Source organism: Echiichthys vipera (assembly GCF_963691815.1).
Source record: "Echiichthys vipera genome assembly, chromosome: 22".
Taxonomy (NCBI): Eukaryota; Metazoa; Chordata; class Actinopteri; order Perciformes; family Trachinidae; genus Echiichthys; species Echiichthys vipera.
The window spans coordinates 11,403,470-11,425,468 of NC_139847.1; the positions used below are offsets into that span (position 1 = coordinate 11,403,470).

The window sequence follows — 21,999 nt, forward strand, 5'->3', positions numbered from 1 at the left end:
GAAAAAAGTGACGTGTTTCAATATTAAATGTGGTCCATCAAAAAAACAGTACGCTAACCATGTATTCAGATCATTTAGAAGTCAAGTCTTGATGGGTAATGTTGATGTCTGACATTGGCGGCTGTGCAGCTACTTCAGAATTCTCTATCCATAACCCAATGGCTGTTATTTAACTTTTTTAGTTACGTACCAAAATAGGACCAAAACACATAGCCTGTTATTTCAAACAATCTGATAAAAAGCTTGGGCAAAAGGGGATGATACTGTATGGCCTTCATCATATAGCCACTTCAAAAAGGTGCCAAGTTTGTATTGACCTACAGTATTATTAGCATTGAAGGAGAAAAGGATATATAGGACCTGATTCGAGCTTTGATAAAGCATGGCAGCATGGCAAATTCAAACATTGGATTGCACCATTTAAATTCAAGAATAGCTGGTAATGACTTTAGTAATGTATAAATCATTTGCTAGAAAACATTGGTAGCACTGTCCAACTGAACGAATCACCTAGGTTAACAGGAAGTCACTATAACATTCAGAGCTGTAATTTCTATAAAAATATATCGCCATATGAATGCAGAATCTGTTGGAAACAGTACACGATTGTTATTGTTCTGGTTTTTGTTTGTAGTCCAAGTACTTATCTTATTTTTTAGATTCATTAAAGATAAAGAAATAGATAATTCTTCATCTCTATGCAACTTAGTCTGTGTAGGCACACCATTTTAATTAGGCTATGCATAAATCCTCACTTACAGTAAATTATAACAAAGTACGTTTAAACTTAAGAAGAGCTGATCCAATCAACATCTCCAAAATATAAAACTTCTATGTCAGAACTGACAATTCAAGTGAACGTTGAACATCTTGAAATGTCACCCTTCTGTCACATGTCATCTTGAGGTGACTGTAATGTCAGGGTCTGGGTCAAAAGTGGCACTAAAAAACCATGGCTTGACAGTGGAACATCCCGCAGTGAATTTGTGATTGAAAAACACTGTACGGTCTGACATTGTGCAGCTTAAGCATGCTATACCATGCTCACAGAAGATTGTTTTTTTATGTGTGTATCACTGTGCAGAGGGGAGCAGGGCAGACAGGGCCACTGTGCTAAGACACAACCAGTGATGTGATCTCACAAAAGAAAAAAAACAGGCAGGGCACCAGTCATAAAATAGACTAATGTGTCCATAGTGGCTTAAAAAAAAGCCAGACAGACAGCAAAAACAGAGCAGAGACCTTTATCCATCATAGCAAACGGGTGGCAAAACAACTTTACACCATCTGTAGAATGAGCCTGCCCTGACACCTGGTAGCTGGAGCTTATGTCAAAGACAATGACGGAAAAACGCTGTATCATTCTACAGGGTAAAGACACCTTAAAAACAACTTTCAAAACTCTTTATTCACATCTTTTAAAAGTTTTGTAAGAAAGTCTATAAAGCTTATCTGTGGAGTTTAATGCATGACAACACATGTAAAATGTAATGCTTTAGTACTTAAAGGTCCACTAACCAATATCTTATAGTTTAGTGGTGAGTAGTGAGGATAGTGAGAAAACAAGCTAGTCTCTATTTTGGCATGGGGCAGTAGGTGGTGGTAATGCTCCGCCTGTTTGCAATTCACCATTAAAAAGATGAAAAAGAAGAAGCGTCTGCAAATAGCTATGTGTGAGATTTGAGACAACACTACTGTGAGCCACCTACTAAAGTGAATACACAGTGTAGAAAGTGTACTACTTCTAAGTGTACTAATGGAGTATTTGAATTTGTAACTGCCTGTTTTCAATGCTATCACTCCATTGAATGGGTCATATGAGTGGTTATCAGCCTCACAGATTAGTTTCGAAAGGCTGTTATCATCTTTTCACATAGTTAAGGTCGGCGTTAGCCTGTTTGGGAAAACTCAGTCTGTTAGTCCCATTGTGATTTCAAACAAAACTAACATTACTTCGTTTTAGGCCAAAAAACTACTTGGTTTGGTTTCGGAAAAGATCATGGTCTGGGGTAAAAAAACATTGCTAGTGGTGTTAGTTAAAAGTGGTACGTAGCAAATGTTGCATTAGAAAGTTAAATTTTGTAGCCTACAATTTCTTTTGGTTTCACATGTAACATGAACACCGGTCTTTTGGGTGAAAGTCCTGTACTTGTTTGTCACATCCACCAATCCAACCTGCCTCATGGGGACCTTTGCTCTTAATACTAATTTATAGCATTGTAACTTTTTTTCATACTTCGTCATCTGACAGCGCCGCGGCCAAGAAATTGCAGGGGATCCAGCTTACAAACAGATCATGACAGATTACTGAGCCAACTAGAAGGCAGAGAAAATTCAAGCCGCCTCATAGCTATGGTTGTGATAACAATTGATAATGGCCGTTGAATCTGCTGATAACATGCACAAGTGGGTGTTGTAGCTATGATGGATTACCCTTCTAAAATTAATTTGATTTAGCATCATATGAAAATGAATTAACTCCTTGAGCGGTAAACAAAATACATTCAAATGACAAAAAATAAACGAACACGAGCAGCACTGCTTGTAATAGATAAGCTTAACATGCAAAATAACTTGTAAGGTCCCTTCATTTTAAATTAAATTAATTTTAAACAGAAATTTTTGCCTTTCTCATTATTCCACAAGGGTATACAGTATGCATGTTTACTACATATTACACTTCCAGAATACTTGCCTAAAGTAAATGTACTTCATCTAAAACAGAAACCTTGTGCTGGCTGAAACTCACCTTAGCAAAATTGAAATACATTTCATCCATTCCATAAATATAAAGCAAGGTATTTAAACTTTAACCAGCAAACCTGCAAACACCAAGGAAAGTTTGAATCTGAGTTTTGGGAACATTATTGTCCCTTGAGCTTTCATATCATCTTTAAGCAGCCAGGAATATGCATAAAAACAGACTCAAACACTCATAAAACACACAATATGAATATTTATCAACAGCATGTTGACACCCAGATAACACCAGGTCACGCCTGTCAGATTGTCTGCTGGCCTTTTTTTGTGCAAACAACAGCGTTCTTCAGATAATGATGGAGTTGCTACAGAATACCTGTTTGATTTCAACCCAGCCTGACTCAAACTTTAAGCATAATGCGAGGTGCTTACCTTGCAGGCTCAGACTCCCAGGCCCGTGGGTTGGGTGTTCACAACATCAGTGCTCTTAACAAGATGTCAAAATATCAAAGGGGGGAGGCAAAAAAAAGGGAAATACTCTGGAATATCGCCTTGAATACAGAGTAACATCCAAATTTGCTCTTTAACCAGGGGTTCATTAAACTGAAGGGAATGTCGGTTTCAAACTGTGGTACTACAATTCAGCTGTCAGAGTGCATTTATTGGTAGTTAGTCTGTCATAGTCATATTGAAGCAGCTTTACCATCTGTAAAAAAAAAAGTCTTAGGGAGTGCTATTTCTGGACAACTTTAATGGATATCTGTGTGATCTGAGTGCTCTTACTTGATGTTGTCCAGGCAACCGGAGTCTGGTTTCAAGATGGCTGTGTGATGGAACATCTTATAGAGAGCGATGCCCAGGAAGATCACATTGAGCTGAGAGACAGACAGAGATTTACAACACGAGAGAGAGAGAGAGAGAGAGAGAGAGAGAGAGAGAGAGAGAGAGAGAGAGAGAGAGAGAGAGAGAGAGAGAGAGAGAGAGAGAGAGAGAGAGAGAGAGAGAGAGAGAGAGAGAGAGAGAGAGAGAGAGGATATATGTTTACGGCTTCAGTTTCATCCATTTTAAATCAGAGCACTTTGTAGCACAGGGCTGGATCGCTGCATCCAGACTTGCTTTCCCTCTTTGCCAAACGGAGCACAAAATCCTATTAAACATCTATGGTGGTACAGCAGACTTAACAAGGAACGGTGAGACAAGACGGCTGCATACAGCTGCATGGAGGAGCCTTTCCATCTGACTTATTCACACTTGTCTCATCATATTCACACTTAGACACAACCACAGGGGATAAGTGTCACTGCATTTGTTTTCTTTTTCAGTTTCTACATCCAGAAACAAAAAAATATCACATGTTGTCACTGATTGAAATTTTGGTGAAACACTTTAAGGATGTTCAGCATTCCATGCAATATCACAGACAATGACAACTTTTAATGGATGAATACAATTTAATCAATTTTAATTTGTTGTTAACAATTTGCCATAAAATAGGTCAATTTTTACCTAATGTACCTTCCTGCTCTATGCAAGTTGAATAATCTGTTTTCATTATGTGCCTGATTACACATAGATCACAAGCACATCTTAGTGAGTTGTATGTTTGTACCTATGTTTTCAAAACACACTGTAATAAGTCAGAAAAATATAAATATTGTCTTGTGATCGACTACTTAATATGAAAAAATAAAGCACATTTATCAGACCCACTCTGGTGTATCTAATTATTTTCCCTTTTCTCTGAGTCAGTAATCACAAAAATAGATGAGTCAATTCTGTTTGAGGCATGTTTTTTTCCCTGCAGAATGACTCTTCAAAAATGACAGTTTGTAAACTTTCACTTACTTTACTGCTGTTTACAATTGACAATGACATAAAACTGGTTTGGATTTTTGGATTTTCTTGTTTGCAAGTCTAAGAGAAAAGGGGGTGAGTCAGAGATGAATTGTGAATGATTGCACCAAACTGGAGCGTGAAAGTGCCTTATGCATGTTTGGATTTCACATCCCCAGCTGGGCAGTAAGAGTTGTGTTAAGACTTGTTCCACATTCCTCGGCCTGTGGACATTTATAGTTGTCGAGGACTTATAAGTTGATTTACTGATTCTGAATATTTATTATGATGGCTGACTGGTGTCTTGGAAAATTAGGAGCACATCTCTTACAATATTTACAGCTTGGCATTCGCGGAAATACTTAGATAGACATCATTCTGACAGATTTAAAGCCGTTGGATCAATACATTACATATTTTATTAGAAAATTGGAGCTGTCCTAGTTGGGAAAGACACAGAAAGTGTGAGTGTGTCCTTGCATAATTGTGTATCTGAACCCAAAACTGCCTGCGAAGAGACGACTGAATAGGGTAGTGAAGTATGAGCTGGAAAAGGAACAAAATCAATCATAATCGCAGAGTGGATTGTTCCAACACTGCATACTGAGCAAAGTTCACTCTCTTTCTCTCCCTCCCTCCCCCCTCTATCCCCCGAAAATGGTCTCAGCCGGTGCCTGCAACGAGGTGACAACCTGCAATATATTCTCTACACCCCTCATTCGTTTTTCTGGACGACTCTGTGCCCGGCGGTGGCATATATGGTCAACAGGGCAGAGAAAAGAGGGAGGATAGGAGCTAGAAAAGGGGATCTCAGTGGACCATTTAAGTGATGACCCGCAGGCTAAGTAGGGTTAATGAGCAGAAGGGGGTTGGGACACGCTTACCATAATTATCAAGGTTGCTGGTCCTATGAAACTCCAAATGAAGTAGGTGTCCAGGCGAAGCCAGCAACTGCAATGAAAGACATCAAGTGAGAGGAAAGGAGGATATGAAATGAGAGACAGGATGGCGAGTATGAGTGGAGGAAGTAAGGAGGGGTGGAGAGAGAGAAAGATTTCAGGTTATAGCTTTATACTCCTGCTCAGAGGATATACATCAAGTGGGAGGCTGGAGTGACACAGAGGAATTGGCACTTCAAAACATAGATTGCCGCAAGGGGATTGAAGAATTATGGCCATCAGTAGGAATTTGGAGGAAAGGGGGCATTCAGCCTCAATGACAGCAATAATGATGGGCTTTCATAGCAAAACAGGTGTACTATCAATGTAAAAGGAAAGAAGAGAGGTGGGATGTGGCTAAAACTGTAAAGGCTGTACACTAAAGGCTGGGACTGACCAGACTTTACTGTAGTTCCATTCGGTTTCAATTTATTGGGTTAAGGTAGGGAATTACAGTTTCACATGATCATTTATGGATGATTCAATTAGTTCTCAACTGAATCCTACAATAGCTGTATCAATTGGATTGACCTTGACCCTGACAGACATGGCCACACACAGTCCTTAAGCACTCAACAAAATGGCTTACATGTTCATGATAACTGCTATGACTCTCTTGCAATTATGTCAATAATTAAATAACATGCTCTCTTGACCTCACACTTCATATCTAAACAGTAGAGATAGTCAATTCTTCTTGGCGAGTTAAACTCAATACAGAACAGAGGCAACAGGGCCGGTAGAAGGTAGCAGTTTTCTTTTGAAAGGGTAAAAAAAAACTTGATTCATGACCTGTGGTTGAATTATTAATCTTTTAATCTCCGCTGCTGCAGCAGATAGATGCCTCCATTTTTGGCCACTGGAGAATTACAATTCATACAGACATGTTGTCATTCAGGCTGACAGAGGAGGAAAATGGAAGTGGCAGAGTATTAGCTGTAATTCAATAGCATTTTAAAGCAAATTGAAGTGCATAGTGAAATTCAGAGGACAACACCACTGGACTATAGAAATAGGTAAAATGTGCTAAAGACAAATATATATATATGCCCATCTTTAAATATGGTACCACCTTAAAATGTGATTTCTGATGTAAGGTTAGATATAAATGTACAACAATGCAAGATTATGAAAACTATTGTGGTCCAATTATTTTGAAGGAAAAACGTATGTACAGCAATACAACCTACAAATTGAAAGTTCAAACTAAAAATAATTCTAAAAATCCACCGCAATTGACACATTTGTACATATTTCACTTTTTGTCAGCCAAGAACTTGCAGACAAATGAGAGATAATACTGTATAAGAAATGACAGGACAAAAATTGACTGGTCCTTTGTTGTTCCTGTGACTTGATATGTCTCCCCCTCACTGATATAAATGGATGAGAGGAGGCAACACAGAAAAACACATATGGATGCATAAAGAAGTGAACAAACGCAAACAAAAGATGCACAACATGCAGAGAACTCTGGCAGCTCATCAAAGCACATGCTCAGAACGTCGCAGATATAAATTATGCTGAAAGTTCTATTGTTCGTTTTTTTGCCTTCCTCTTCAGATCATAGAAAGATTTAAAGACGTGGTGGGCGTAGGCAGCTGCGGGCTGTCATTTTTTTTTTTTACTGCCTCCTCTAACTCCCCCTCTCCACTTGTGTCACGGTTTGATTTGGCTTTTGCAGCACATCTAGTTTCATCTCCCCCCGTTATACTACCTTTTGCATAATTACATTAGTAACCAAGCACTTAAAACCATAAATGTGTGCCAATCAAAACACAAGCTGTGCCGGATCCCAACAACATTTTGGCATTCGTGGCACCAATCTGAGGCAATCTGACAAAGGCTGTCCTTTGGGCCATGGCAACTTAATCTGCAAAGATGTCTTTGCAACAGAGATTGTCATTTCACAGGTGTGATAGCGAGCTGATAGCCAAGTGAGTGAGTGAAGCAATGTTAAATTAGAAGGGCACATGGAGAGCACAGAGTTCCGCATGGCCAAATGTCCTATCATGGCAAAGAAAAAATGGTAGTAAGAGACTCTAAAGGGACAGCTAACGTACAAAGCCAGAGTCACAAATGTAACTTGTGTACTTTAAAGTAAGAAGCTAACTAGGGAAGAAGCCAATAACACAACAGCTCTTGAGAAAACCTAATAGAATAGCTATAAATAAAGACTTGTACCATGTTTAACTCCTTCTTAACTATGACAGTTTTGTTAAATGTACTTGAAATTCTGTATTATAGTTTCATTATTTCCAAAAAAAGAAAACAACATAGTCAAACTCACCACTAGTGTGAGCCTTTAGATAATAGCTAACTGGCAGTAAACATACTAGCAGATAAGCTTGCTAGCTTGGCTAGCTCAGTCTCTCACACGATTCCTGTCTTGCAGTCCCCTTGATTTTACCTGACTTGACAGAACATATATATCTCTTATAAGAAAAACAACACAGTCAACATGTTTTTTTAGGCAGCAAGGATACAATAGTTTGGTGAGAGACATTTCTTTACACTGATACTCTATTTTGCATGTTCAGTGAGACACTACTACTAAACTACTACTTTCAGGACTACTGTAATGGCAACTAGATTAATGACACAAAGAGATAGTTATATATCTCCTAAATAGTTTACAGGTGGTTTGATGCATTACTTTCATTAAACTGTAGAAATTACACAGAATTGCATCCTTGTTTTGCTGACGACTCTGCAGCTCCACTGGACTCTGTACTGGAAGAGCAAGGTGCCTTGCTCAAGGGCTCATTTAGACATTTAGAGTAATCACACAGAGTAATTGAATGGAGGTCCTACTTCACTGTCCTGGGTTCAGAAATTGCTATTTGATCTTGGACTTTGAACAAGTCACTTCACAAGCTTGCTGACCCCCAGGTTGCTGTGGGATTTTTAATGTGCTCAGTTATTATGAGCCACTGGTGTATAGCTTCAGCCATATACTAAACTTGGGTCACTTTTGAGAGCAACTTGTTGAATGTTGCTGCTAAAAGTCAGACCATATCGCTGCTGTGGTTCCTGAATCAATTTGCGGTGGAACTGTGTGCCCTCTCCCACCATTTGCTATTCACCACGTGTCACACCTTGTCTCATGTCTCATCCTTCAATGGCTGCATATAATTGGTCAACCGGCGGCATGTTTTAATTATTCACATGATGTCAAGGCACAGGCGGTGGCAGCTATCACCTCATCCATCACCAAGAACTATGGCTCCACCAATCTACAAATGCACTGTTCAGTTGTGTTGTGTGTTGCAATATGTGTGTGTGTGTGTGTGTGTGTGTGTGTGTGTGTGTGTGTGCCATATATGATAAACATCTTAGAAGCAAACTGCTGATGCTGGTCTTCATTATTTTTAGATGGGTGTGAGATTAACGCAGAGGGATGGAGGACAATCCTCTGCTTGGCATTACACTGCTTTATAGACCACTTGTATTTCAGAGGAAAAGGCTTATGTAGCTTCTTTCGGAAATACAAAAAGGCATTTTTTTGGTTAATCTGCTGTCTCTTTCTCCCTCATTCGCTCTCCATTTTCCTGTCCATACTTAGTTTCCCTTCTCCCTTCCTCTAAATCTCGTGCTGTAATTTGTGCATCCACCACAACAGCCCTCCATTCATCCAACATACCATTTCCCTAAGTTAGCATATTTCACAGTCAAAACCTTGTCAATTTAGCAGTGGGGAAATGCACGCAACTTCTGTAAGAAGTTCTGCTTCATTAAAAGTTGATGATGTGCAATAGCTGTTGGAGCATCATCTGCGAGATTGTTAAAGTCACTCAAACCAACACAATCAGCTGTCAAGTTGTAGCTGTAGATACACACAGAATCCATCCATCCATCTTCAACCGGCTGTCCCTATTGGGGTTGCAGGGGGGCTGGAGCCAATCCCAGCTGACATTGGGCGTGAGGCGGGCTAAACTCTGGACAGGATGCCAGTCTATCACAGGGCACATAGAGACAAACAGAGACGGACAACCATCCACACTCCATTCACACATATGGGTAATTTAGAGTCATCAATTGACCTAACAACTGCATGTCTTTGTACTGTTGGAGGAAGACGGAGAACCCAAAGCGAACCCACACAGACACAAGGAGAACATGCAAACTCCACACAAAAGGGCCCCAGCGGGGATTCGAACCAAGAACCCTCTTGCTGTGAGGCGACAGTGCTAACCACCATACAACCGTGTCATTTTTTGTCAAAGCAATTATTTTATAGAATGGATTGTCCTAAAAGTGTACCTTCATGTGATGTTCATTTATTACGTGCAGCAGCAAATGTGCTCAAAAGCTAGCTCCACATGTACTCACACTCGGTCAGTGCCGTAACTGCGGTAGTCCACTGCTGCAGAAACAGCCACAATAAGGGCAGGAACCCCGTAGCCCACCAGGTAGAAGTAGCGTCGGCGTGAGTGCTCGCTCTCAAACACCTCCACCAGCATGATGTAAAGCTGCACACCCTCCAGGAACATCCATGTGAATGCCGCCAGGAAGAAGAAGTGAAGCAGGGCAGCAAAAACTGCACAAGCAATCTGAGAAGCATTTCCAATGAAAGACACAAACATAAATGAGAGAGAAAGAAAAGGAGGAAGATGTAAGTATTTAAAGTTAAAAATGTATTCCAATCACATCAGTTGTGGGCATTTCTCTCTGATTTCCTCAAGGATTACTTGACTGTGAGGATTTTATCCTGTCTTAATTCAAGAGCGCATTCTTTCAACTTGAGAGCATTATTCATTGATTTCACGTTCACATTTTGTGAACATTGTCCTCACACTCAAATAGTCCTTCTTGCACTTAGATTTGCTCTGCTTGTGCTCAAACTGTATGCTGGCAGATTGATTCGTGCTTGCACAGATTTCCTGCGCTGCAGCTAGAGCCCTTCTCCTCACACTCAGGCTGCTTCTGTGCACTCTCTCTCAGATTTCTTCCTCTGCTTTTGGATTTTGATCCAAAGTTAGGATAAAATCCCCATACTCGTCTTGCTAGAGGGCAAAGCATGACTTGCAAAGTGTGTCATCCAAGTGACTATAAGAAGCAGTTTGTGACCTCTGCATATTTTTGTCTTCCCAACAATTAACACTGCTAAGCTTTGTTTGGCTGGAGTGATTGGATGTTTGCCTGTAGTGACTGGCGAAAGAACGCTCTAGCTACCGAGCCAGCGTGGTCTTGTTTGCTGTAGCTGGCATGGATGAAAGAGAGATATGAAAAAGAGAAATCAACAGTCCAAGAGCCATTTGGAGTTCATTTCATTTTATACCGCAGGCTAGGTGCAAGCATACATAGTTATATACTTCCTGAGCTTATAGAGATACAGTACGTATAGGCGAGGCAAGAACACAGCAGACTGTCAATCGCATGTTTGCACGTGCACACCCACTTTCTTACAATAATAGGATGCAGTACCTACATGGATTGATGTAATTATTGGCACAGTTGAACATAACTAGTGAATTTTGTCACTGAACTGGATTCAATTAAATAACTAAAAGGTTGAGTGGACATTAATTGCAGTCCAGGAGAGTGATCTTAGAGCCGGGCTGTGAATCGCACCTATAAAATGTTATGGAAGGGAAAAGTGTAGGGCCAAAGCAGTATCTTTAACTTCACAGGGAAGTAGCTTTGCGGCTAAACCATGGTCTGTGAGTTTTGGTTTATATAGTTATGGTGATATTTAAGAGCAAAATATAGATGTGATTTGATAGCATGGTACCAAAAAAGCAGGACAGTTCATTAATTTATTTTTAATTTGGGTATTTCTATATATCATAATTTGTGAAGTGTGTGCTTGGGATAATAGGCTAAACAATTATATTAAATAAAACCAATTAAAACAATACAGTACAATTATTGAAATACTCTATTAGCAATACGATATAGTCCAGTGTCAAACCCCGATATAAATTCACAGAGATAATTTCATATTGTGCTCAGATAATTGCTCCAGCCTTTTCCCCCTTAATGCTAACTGTATACTGTCCCTCATTAGCAAGCAAAAACGACATGATTTCGAGAAGCTGTAGGTGTAATAAAGCCCTCCGCCATCCTGCATACATTTAATGACTCTTCATTTGTCTACAGTGTGAGTACTAGACTGGAAGACAGTTAAGTGTAATAAACAGCATAATCCAGATTAACCTGTAACCTAAAGTGTTTACAAATTGAAAAACTGCACAAGGAGATGGTTGGGGAGTGAACTGTGAGTATGTGCAGTACAGTATAGATGTGATCTAAACATGGGGACGTGACAGTGGACTGCCAAGTGTGTCTTATGACTGAGTATGAAGGGGGGAATTTCAAGTATGTATTTACTTCTATGCAACCAGGTGGCCAATAGGAAGTATCTGCAGAATAAAGACTATCCAGTTATTTCCTTTCAGTATTTTGCCTTAGTAAACCAGGCAGAATTGAAAAAAAACCCCACCAATTCAGGACTACTGGTACTCTCTCTGAAGTACTACTTACAGCACGGCAGGACACCAAAGGTTACCTTCTAGAAAAACTCTTGGCTCTTAAATCAAGAGAAGCGACAATGGTGAACAATCCTCTGTGAGGGTAAATACAAAGCTTTCAGGGAGCCTATCAACGAGCTCCTGGGGACTATGTATTAATTTAAACAAATTTTGTGATTAGAGATGCGCAAGGGGCATTTTTTTTGGTAACTCTTAACATTGAGGTCCTTGTAATAACATTTTAATGTTTTGATAACTATAATAGAGTTAATAATAAAATATTAAGTGCTCAATAAAGTATTTATTCATCTAACAAGGAACTGTTTTAACTTCTATTAAGATATATTAGATAAAAAAAAGTATAGTAAACTGTTAATAAGTATTTATAAACATCCTAACATGTGGCTGACTCAGCTACATATTTACATATCTAAGAAGCAAGAAAATTATTAAGTGTATTTTTCAAAAACCTTGGACCCTTGATTTTCACATTTTCTGTTTTTTATCCAATACAGCATATGTATTGTCAACTGATGATTATATTAACAGTGCATTTTATTAGTATGTCTTTTAATGGTTTTCACTGTTTTGCAATACTTTGTGTCTCATGCTCTTAATGCAACAGTGCCACATAAATCAATACTTCAGCGGCAGCCTTACCGGCTGGTCACCCCGATTAATCCCCACCAGGAATAGGGACTCGGCTATGAACAGGCTGATGCAGAGGTTCTTATGGATGGTATTACGATCACTCTGGAGGCCGCGGAAGAAGCAGAAGGTGAAGAGGCTGATGAGCAGGCAGACCAGCGAGAGGAGGATGCCAACCCAAGTAATGACATCAAGAAGCATGTCATGAACAGGGTCTGTGTTCTACAAGAGAGGTGGAGAGAGAGAGGTAGTGGTTGGTTGACATCATGTAAAAAAGAAATGTCATTACTACAGAACAGCATTTTGTCATTTGACATGACTAAAGAAAAGATAATGTATACATGTCATGCACAGGGATTCATTTGTAAAGCAAAACATATTGGAATAAGGCAAGTGCATTCATTCAACCCACTACAAAGTGAGCCACAGGTGGGAGATATGAACCATGAATTAGTCAGTGTGAATCAATCTAAAATGCCCCCCTATCGTTTCATTTTGGTCAGGCAACAAAGTGGAACAAAGTGAGCAGTCCGAAGGGCGGCAGGTGTCTAAGACTAACACAACAGGAATACAATCAGACCACAACATGGTCAATAGCTTTCACTGTTGCATTTAGATAATCTTCTCTTTTCAAACAGTAATTTGCAACCACAGCCAGTTTTGGACACTAAAAAGCCTTTTGCTGACAATAAATTTGTGGCTTTACAGGCGAGATAAGGATCAACAGTGATTCCACTGCAGCTATGAAAGAGAATTTACATCAGTCCATAAAAGCCAAGTGCACATAGGGATACTAGGACAGCCATGGGTAAAGGAAAGACACACGGAAACAGCAGAATCTGCAGAATGACTGACTTTTGTGGCCTTAAACACATGAAAACAAAAACATTAAATGCAACATTCTGCCAAAAACCTGACACGCGTAAAAAAGGGAGACCTGTTAGATTTGGAAACTTAATTAGAAAAGTGTAAAGGGTGGCATCTGGTCACCTATTGTTGGCCCTGTGCTTTTTCAGTAAACTTCACAGAAATTCCCCCAAACAATGGTTTCCAAACAGTACGATGTACATGGAAACATTGAGGAGTAGAGCAACCTATGTGATAATAGTGAGTACAATTGGAGTTTAAAAAATGCTTAGGACAGCCGTTACACTTAAAATAGTGGGAAAAAGTAATGGAGGAACATTTAAAACAGATAAAAGTCATGGATAAATACTTAAAATAATTGGTAAAAAGTAACTGATAATGAAATAGCTAAAAGTAACGGTAAAAATACCCAGGAGTCATTAATCTGGCTCACGCACGGCGCCTAGCATCCTGTGAGTGGGGGATGTCAGACCTATTCCCACTATATCAGCAAGGGCACAGTCTGCTTAGCGCCACCAAAGATGATTGTAATTGGTTTAAAGAAATACAAACAAGCTAAAGCGTTTTTCTGCCCTATCCCAGAAAGATAAACTGCTGTAACCATACTCCCACACTGACACTGTAGTGTCACAAAACCAAACCATCTCCATCATACTGAGTCATTGATAAATGGTAGAACTGTCCAGCAAATAAAGCTTTGCAGCATTAACAGTTTAATTGTATAAAGCATACTGGCAGATCCACTTTAGATCATTGATAGTTAGATAATAGTCAGTTTCAAATCAATTCAAATGAACACATGGAACATAACTGGTGGTGTGGATGAAGGTGTTCTTGATCCCTCTGACACGGCTGTGGGGGGTACATCTGCCTCGAAAAACTATAAAATTGCACACCTCAGCAAAGGGGATGCACAGATTGCCTGTACAATTCACATCTGGTATTGGGGACTGCACTGCCATGTGACAATTTCATATCATGCTGCCAGTAGGGAAAAAGAGGCTTGCCAAGACAGACACCAAAATATGACACAGGCATTAAATAACTGTCTTCTATATGTAAAACATACAAGAAGGGATTGGCATCAGAGAGATAATTACTGCACGCAAGCACTTTTATGGCTTCCTAATTTCCCAAAGGGACTGTCCTCTTTTTCAGCCTGCTGGGCATTGATTTTAAAAAAGGAAGGATAAAAGTAAAAGTGGGGGAAGGTGGCGTAAATTCAACCAAACAGGACTGTCATCCCTGCTGGGAATTAAGTACTATCTGGGTGGAAGTTTTGAGTTCTGACATGACAACTATATTTTATTCTAGGGAAGATCAAATAGGCATTATTTTCAGACAGAATAACCTCACATGTACTGGCAGTCATTTAGCACAGTTGAAAGCTCAGCTAAACTCCTTTTACATCATTGACCGACACCGTATATTAACTTCCAGACTTAAGAGTACAGTTTGATATTAAAGGTGTGTAAGCAGTCTTGGCCTCCAGCAAATAGTGTGACTCTGAGCTTTAATGTAGGCCAAACCCAAGACAATATTGGCTTACGTTGAGAAATAATGCAGCAAAAGTCTACTATGTCTCTCAAACAAGCACCTCTTTAAATAATATTTCGCCCACAGTCAGCAGAAATTTTCTGTAAAGACTGGAACAGAGAGGCCATCAACATCCACGGGTGGTTTTTCTTTCTTTTCTTTTTTTTTTTACCCCCAGTCAAGTGAGAGTGAGGAAACTTGGGGGATGAGGTAGTTCACAAAAGCGTTGTTTAGTGGCGGCTCAGCTAACACTAGCGGAGAGGGGAACAGATGCTGATCATTAAGGGGCTCTGGTACAATAACAGCCGCAGTGCTCCTTGAGTCTGGGGAGAGCGCTCTTGTGATTTTCCTGCCTGATGAGCCGTTGTGTATACGTTTGTGTGTGTGTGTGTGTGGGGGGGGGATATAGAGCAGACGTCTGTGTGTGTATGTGTCAGTCTGTGTGAAAGTTATTTCAGCCCCCTTACTTTAGAGGGGTGCATACGCAGTGGGTGGCAACAGATGTCGGTGTTTGTGCTTGCATTCTCTGTAGGTGTGCGGTGCATGTGACACGTAAGTCTGTTTTCAGTCCGCTGCATTACAAAGGTATTGATGCGGTGGGTGGTACAAGATGCGGCGCATTGTGAGGGGACCCTAAGGTCTGCCGGGCTAGCGAGCTGTGCAGATGCTGCAGACTCTATCCATCACAATCTCACCTTCAATTGGAGAGGGGCCAGGCCAGTGAGAAAGAGAAGACAACAGAGGAAGAGAGAAAAAGGAGACAAAGCTATAGAAACAGAGAGAAGGATGCGTGGAGGAGTGTATCTACACCTAGGTGATGGATTTACTGAGGAATGATTTCTTTGTTCTGGGAGGTGGATGATAGCTGAGATGTCGTCGGACACAATGTCTCTGCTGAAAAGTTTTCTTTACAGGGGCTCTGCCCAGGCAGGTAGCAAATGATGTGATCTGCAGAACCTTTGCACCTAAGCTCACACCGACAAGCCTCAATGATGGGAATCAGTCTAGAGGTCTCTAAAGTAGGCAGACGTAATTTGCTCTGAAATTCACTCGCTGTGTCGCAAGGGCGGCCTAGTCATACAGCATCCATGTTACTTACCGGGGCGAGGCACGTTTGTGCACATTCGATTTGTCTTCCAATCTTTCTCTCCTACATTTTTTTTCTTATTTCTTAAACACACATATTTTTCATTCCAGACTGATGCCTGAGGAGATTGGCTTCGCCCCTGATCTGCTCGCACATAGCACGAAATAAGGTTTCTGGGCGCTCAAGCAGTCTGACAAGGAGGAGCATACGTGGCACAGAGTCTCTTGTATCACGATCTGGTCAAGCCATCTGTACCTCACATCATATCATATGCAGCTAATTACCATAACATTCTGTGTCATTCATGCCAAAATCTCCTGAACCTGTTCTCTGAAATGCGTAACAGGGTGAAGTAGTCGAGAGAACACAGCGTCAATCCTTTGTACCCCAAAGAACCGCTCTCAGCATGGGGCCATGAAGCCAATCCAATTAAAATGCATAAATCTTGCTATATGCCTCGAGAGCCGGGCTTTGACTCATGAAATACGGTCAGGCAGAGCAGTCAGTTGCGCTAAGGGGTAGTGGCCCACTGCAGGGAGGCATGTGACAAGTTCACCTACACTAAGACCAAGGATTTATGATCTGCACAGGGATGAGGAACGGTTGCAGAGAGGGCATTTGAATCAGGGGTCCTGTGCAGATATGTCACATAAATAGGGCTAGGGGAGAGCTTCCAGCTTGCATGATGGGAGTTGACATTCAGCACATGCATCTGATGTCACACTGTGTTTGAAGCTACAATAACTATGATATAATGTCAAAGCAAGACTTTCGGTTGCTATGGCAGTTAACGTGGTCTCCATCTTCTCCTTCTGTGCCTTCAACATATAAATAGATTTATTTTGAACTATCTCTCTAGCTGTGTGTACAGTACCATGCTTATATGTAACACCATGAAATACACAGGTAACCTTGACTGTCCTTTCTCATCATAGTTACTGTCTGATTGTGCCAGCGTGGAGATGTTCTATAAGGACAGTGATGAATGTTACCCAAATATCACCCTCTCCATCATCCAGTAGGATGTGCTGTTGATTTATACTTACGGGTCTGTCGGGAATAGTGCCACTTACCAGTAGCTCATGCCTCCCCGGGGCCGATCTTAGCACACACATCTACTACGTAAATAATGGCCTGTAGGTGGAACCACAGCAGGTCTATATTTCTTTTTTAAAATCTCAATGCCCACTAGCTATCTCCACAAATGGCAAACTTAAATTCAAAGGATGGGGTTCAATAAAGAGCCTCGGGAGCTTGAATAGGCATGAGCCATTAGGGAATCTTGAAAAATATGTTAGAAGCAGACCTGTATGAAATAACGGTGCTTTTTTACACTCATTGAGCTTCTGCATTTGCTGTGGCAAGAACGAGTGACCCAGAAACATTAATACAACAAAGGGGCCAATCTGAACATCAAATGAAGCTGGCATCACCACTTCTGTACAATTGGGAGGTCAAGTGATTTGATTTGAAATGAGCGTTTGTCCAAGTTCAACACCATCATCGAGTCCTGCCTTTCACATGAAATTAATTTATTTACAATGCATTTTAAGCATCTTCAATTGCTGTAAATGTGTCACGACTAAAAAAAAACGACAACTCAGGGTTAGAAACATCAGTTCATAGCAAAGTCACATTCAAGTAAACCCACTCTCATATCACTTGCTCCAAACCCCTGTTTGCAATCATTATGAAAATATACAAAAGTGACATATAATCTCTTGCACGCAGCTGCCGTCTGTGAGTACAGTCTTAATTTGTTTATGCGGCCAACGGCGCTTCTTGGAACGGATTGCAGGATCAGTCGTAGGCATCAGCTCTCTGGCTATAGCTCAAAATTAGCAAACAAAGGGCTTGAGAGGCAACACAGGCAGCAGTGACAGCACTTGATGCCCTTGTGATCATCTAAGGGGCGGTTACCTGATCCCCTGTATCTGAAACAGGAGCAGGTTTAGATCATTGATAGTTAGATAATAGTCAGCTTCAAATCAATTCAAATGAACACAGCCTGGAGCTTGAAAAATATTTCACATTTGGTAATTTGGTTTAAGATATTGCATTAGAAACCACCTAGGCTCTAAACATCTTTGGATACACACATTTTCCAACATCTACACTAGGTGAATTCGGATTTATTCTGAGGAACTAATTGACTTCAAACACAATTACTCCCAATGAGACAGAGTCTGAAGTTTCTCCACTGCTGAGTGAGTAATAATCTCATAGTACATATAGTTCAAGGGTATCTCAGGAATATGAAATTGTGGAAAAAGTTTTCACCTTGCTCACACTCAATCATACATAATAAATGTCATGTTGATTATGATTACAAGTATTTATTGTCATTCTTATTGTTAGTGCACATATTTAGATCTACTACAAATGTTTGGTCTCAAAGGATTTACAGTTTGGTCAATATTTTATTGCATTTTCAGGCGACAATGACGACATCACATCTCGCTATAAATCTAAAATCAAATTTTCAAGACAGGCCTGCCGTCTTTTTCTACTAGATGTGAGCTGAAATATGAAAACACATTTAAATTCAGCTCGTCAAAACAGTTCAAATCCAAGCGTCCAAAACCATGCGGCAACTTAAATTCCCCATCAAGGACAAAATGACAGCGGTCATAATGTCACATACACAAGCAGGGACATTTTGTCACTTCTAATTTGTGTAGAGTATGTGACACTTTGAATGCAATCATAACTTGGTGCTAAAAATGTAACACCACAAGCGTGATAGAGACGACAGCTTATTAAGCCGAACATAAAGATCCCTGAATGTCATTATTCCCAACCAGCGTGCGTACGATCCATCGGCTGAAAAAAACAAGATGAAAGATGATGGTGATACTGTAGTGAGCATCTGTCCTCCAAAGGAAAAATTGTAATTACAGCTTGCCTATCTTTTTTTTTTCCGAGATGCCACTGAGAAATAAACAAGGTTAGAATATAATCTGTTGCTCTGAGGGTAATGAGTAATAACAATGCAGAGATCAGCAGTGGTATGGTCTGTTGCCGTGGATACAAAAACATTCTCTTCAATTTATGAAATTTCTTCCTCTGCCTCTCTCTCTCTCTCAAACACATACTCCCTACATTCACTGTTCTCAGATACAACACTATGACAGTTTGGCAAATAAAAAGCCTCCGTATCTCCCATTCAATGGCACCTTCCAACAAGCGGCCTTTCATAACATCCAAGTGGAAAAGATAAAGAATAAGGGGAGGCAAGGTGGTGGTGGTGGTCGGGGGAGGCTGTGTAACTACTGTCCACTTTCCTCCGGTAAGCACAGCCCCACAAGCAAGCCAGGCTTTCAAAAATCTTAGAGATTGACTTGACTGGAAGCGCTTCTTTTACTGATTCTTTATTTCTTTTTCTTTTGCTGCTTTGCTTTCACTGCGTGAAGGATCCCATTCTTTGCGGCTCCCTCTCTATTCCACACTTGGCTGCAGCCCTGCAAAGAGCTTAGTGGGTCTAAAAGTCACGCTGATGAGTGGCAAACATCGGCTCTCTCTAGCTAGAAGTAAAACCACATCACCCCAGACCTCCCAGGAGTCATGTGTGTAGGGCAAAAAAAAACCGTACTGAATTCTTGATTGTGTGCATGGATGTTTTCGTGTCTGTATGTAAAAAATGTAGGATGGATTCTGACTTGGGAATAAAGGGAGCTGAAAGAAGGTCTAGTGGTTTCATGGACATGAGCCAACTGGGACGGCCCTCAGAGTGTTTTATCCCCACTGATACAGAAGAGAGGCTCTGGAGAGACAGATGCCATAGCAGATACCAAGAACTACTCTGCTCTGTCAGTAGCCAGCTCCTCACTTCCTGTGACAGAAATAATTAAGCCGTCTGTCAGCATCAGAACTAAGACACAACTTCTTCCCTGACCGGCAGTTCTCCAAATCACTTGATTTTTTTCCATTTTCAACATCCTCTTTACCCATCTCCTCTCCCTTTGTATTTTTTTCAGCTTTGTAAGTGCTGCCCACGACAATCACTCCACTCAAATCTCACAGCCAAATTAAAAGTTCTTTACTTGAACAGGGTCTTTTTTTCCACCTTCCATTAGCACCTCCCAATGAATTGCTCTCCAGCTCTCCACATCACACTTGCTGTACTCATTTCACTTTGTTTCTGCGGCTAGCCTGAAGCCAAAAAAAAAACCAAATGGTGCAGTGGGAGAATTCGTGGTATGGGGATACAACGAAAATGTTCTCTCTTTTTTTTCCCCTTCCTTTCTATCTTTACATAAATAAATGAATACATTAAACAAACACATTCTTGCATAAATAAAAGAAGCAGATGGAATGGGCTCAGACTCAAAAACAAATCTTTATGTTGGGTTTCAATATAAACATATTTAGGTTTGGCTCCAAACATTTTTCAAGGAAAACTAATTACTTTTGATGGATACCACTCAATATTCTCCCGAAACACTCTCCCTTTAAGATTTGCATTCAGACGAAAAGTCAGTTGTTGTCAACTGTCAGGGATTAGATATAAGTAAATAAATAAAAGGGTAAATTTAGTAAGAAAGTAAATGCATGAATGAATAAATAAACAAATAAGCTAATCAAAACAGAACTATCAATTCATGTCATATTTTATCAATTCATTATTGGTTACATTTATAAGGTACATTTAATGACATATTTATGTATTCATCAAGTCATTTATTTATTTATTTTTGCAAGGGCAATATGTGAAATGTGTGAAGCATTGTATACCACAGCTCTTAAACATCTACTTGCACAAAACACACCACCCGACGGAGCCATTTATCTAATTGGTCTGCTTCACACATTGGAGTTTTTAAAGATGGCTACAATCAATACACACACAATTTGCACTGATAGGGTCACTGTTTTAAACTACATGAATAAGGTGTGTATATTGGCACTTCAAATTTTAGTCTATAAAGACCTGCGAAGGTCAGAAAACACTTATCAGTCTATTTTACCCTCTGAACTAAAGAGTGCAGGGAAAACATATATTGACAAAGTTGCAATGAAAGGGAGGTCTTCCGCTTTGCACTGCTTGATCCTTACTTTTCTTGTCAGCTAATGGCTTTGGCATGGACTGGCTGGGAAAACCATGATGGGACTGCATTTGGTAAATTGCACTTTTTTGTGGCAATAAATGAAAAGAGCTGGCCTACCTTTACATCCACATGGGCCATGAGGACAGCAAAATTGGTTAGATGGGTACAGGAGCATGTAGTGTGTGTCCTGTTGGTGCCTAGCAAGCGGCAGTCCTGCGTCGACCAGTAACCAGTCATGGTTCTCTTGGAGTAACTCCAGAATGAACAGTTGGGGTTGAAGTTCTCCTCAGATTGCTGTTAGAGGGCAAAAATGTAAATAAAGGAGTTGAATCAGACACACTGGGATTAATGACAGAGAGACAAATAGATAATAAAATAAAAATAAATTGAAACAGAGGGGTCTGGTGTTAATCATACATTAGCTTTGTGCATTTCTACTTTCCTTTGTTTGCATAATAATCATCCTCAGAAACAGCTTATTTTTCTCCACTTTTTCACCTTTCTATTTAACTTTCGCAACGTGAAAATTGACTGCCCCACTGCTTAATGGGTACCACCATTGTCTGCGCCGGGCCTCAACTCTAACGATGAGCATGCCTCCCTGCAATCTAACTTGCCATTTTATAAAAGTCACCCACGACCACTGAGGTTGGGTAACACACAAGCACAACAAAACATAACTGCTGATAAATAGATACATCAACTGCCTTTCCCTCTTGAGCCCAATTTCTTTTGTAGCTTTGGAAACAAAAGGAGACAACACTCACGATCCTTTCCTTTGTGACTCACAGCTTCCAAGCCTGAACATATCTGCTGTCTTACTGTTAACACTGTGACGAGCTGTAGTTTTTCATAGTTTCCCACTCACT

General features: G+C 40.3%; 1 protein-coding gene across 1 annotated transcript in view; it reads right to left on the reverse strand.

Annotated features, from left to right (window-relative positions):
- The window catches only part of LOC310964206 (adhesion G protein-coupled receptor L3), a 152,405-nt gene that overhangs the window by 17,381 nt on the left and 113,025 nt on the right, over nt 1-21,999 (reverse strand). Inside the window, exons 11-15 of the mRNA XM_083937258.1 lie at nt 21,248-21,424; nt 12,605-12,814; nt 9,804-10,024; nt 5,418-5,484; nt 3,484-3,575 (exon numbers count right to left, since the gene is read on the reverse strand). Coding sequence (XP_083793384.1) covers nt 3,484-3,575; nt 5,418-5,484; nt 9,804-10,024; nt 12,605-12,814; nt 21,248-21,424 — 767 coding nt within the window. The remainder of the gene's footprint in view (nt 1-3,483; nt 3,576-5,417; nt 5,485-9,803; nt 10,025-12,604; nt 12,815-21,247; nt 21,425-21,999) is intronic.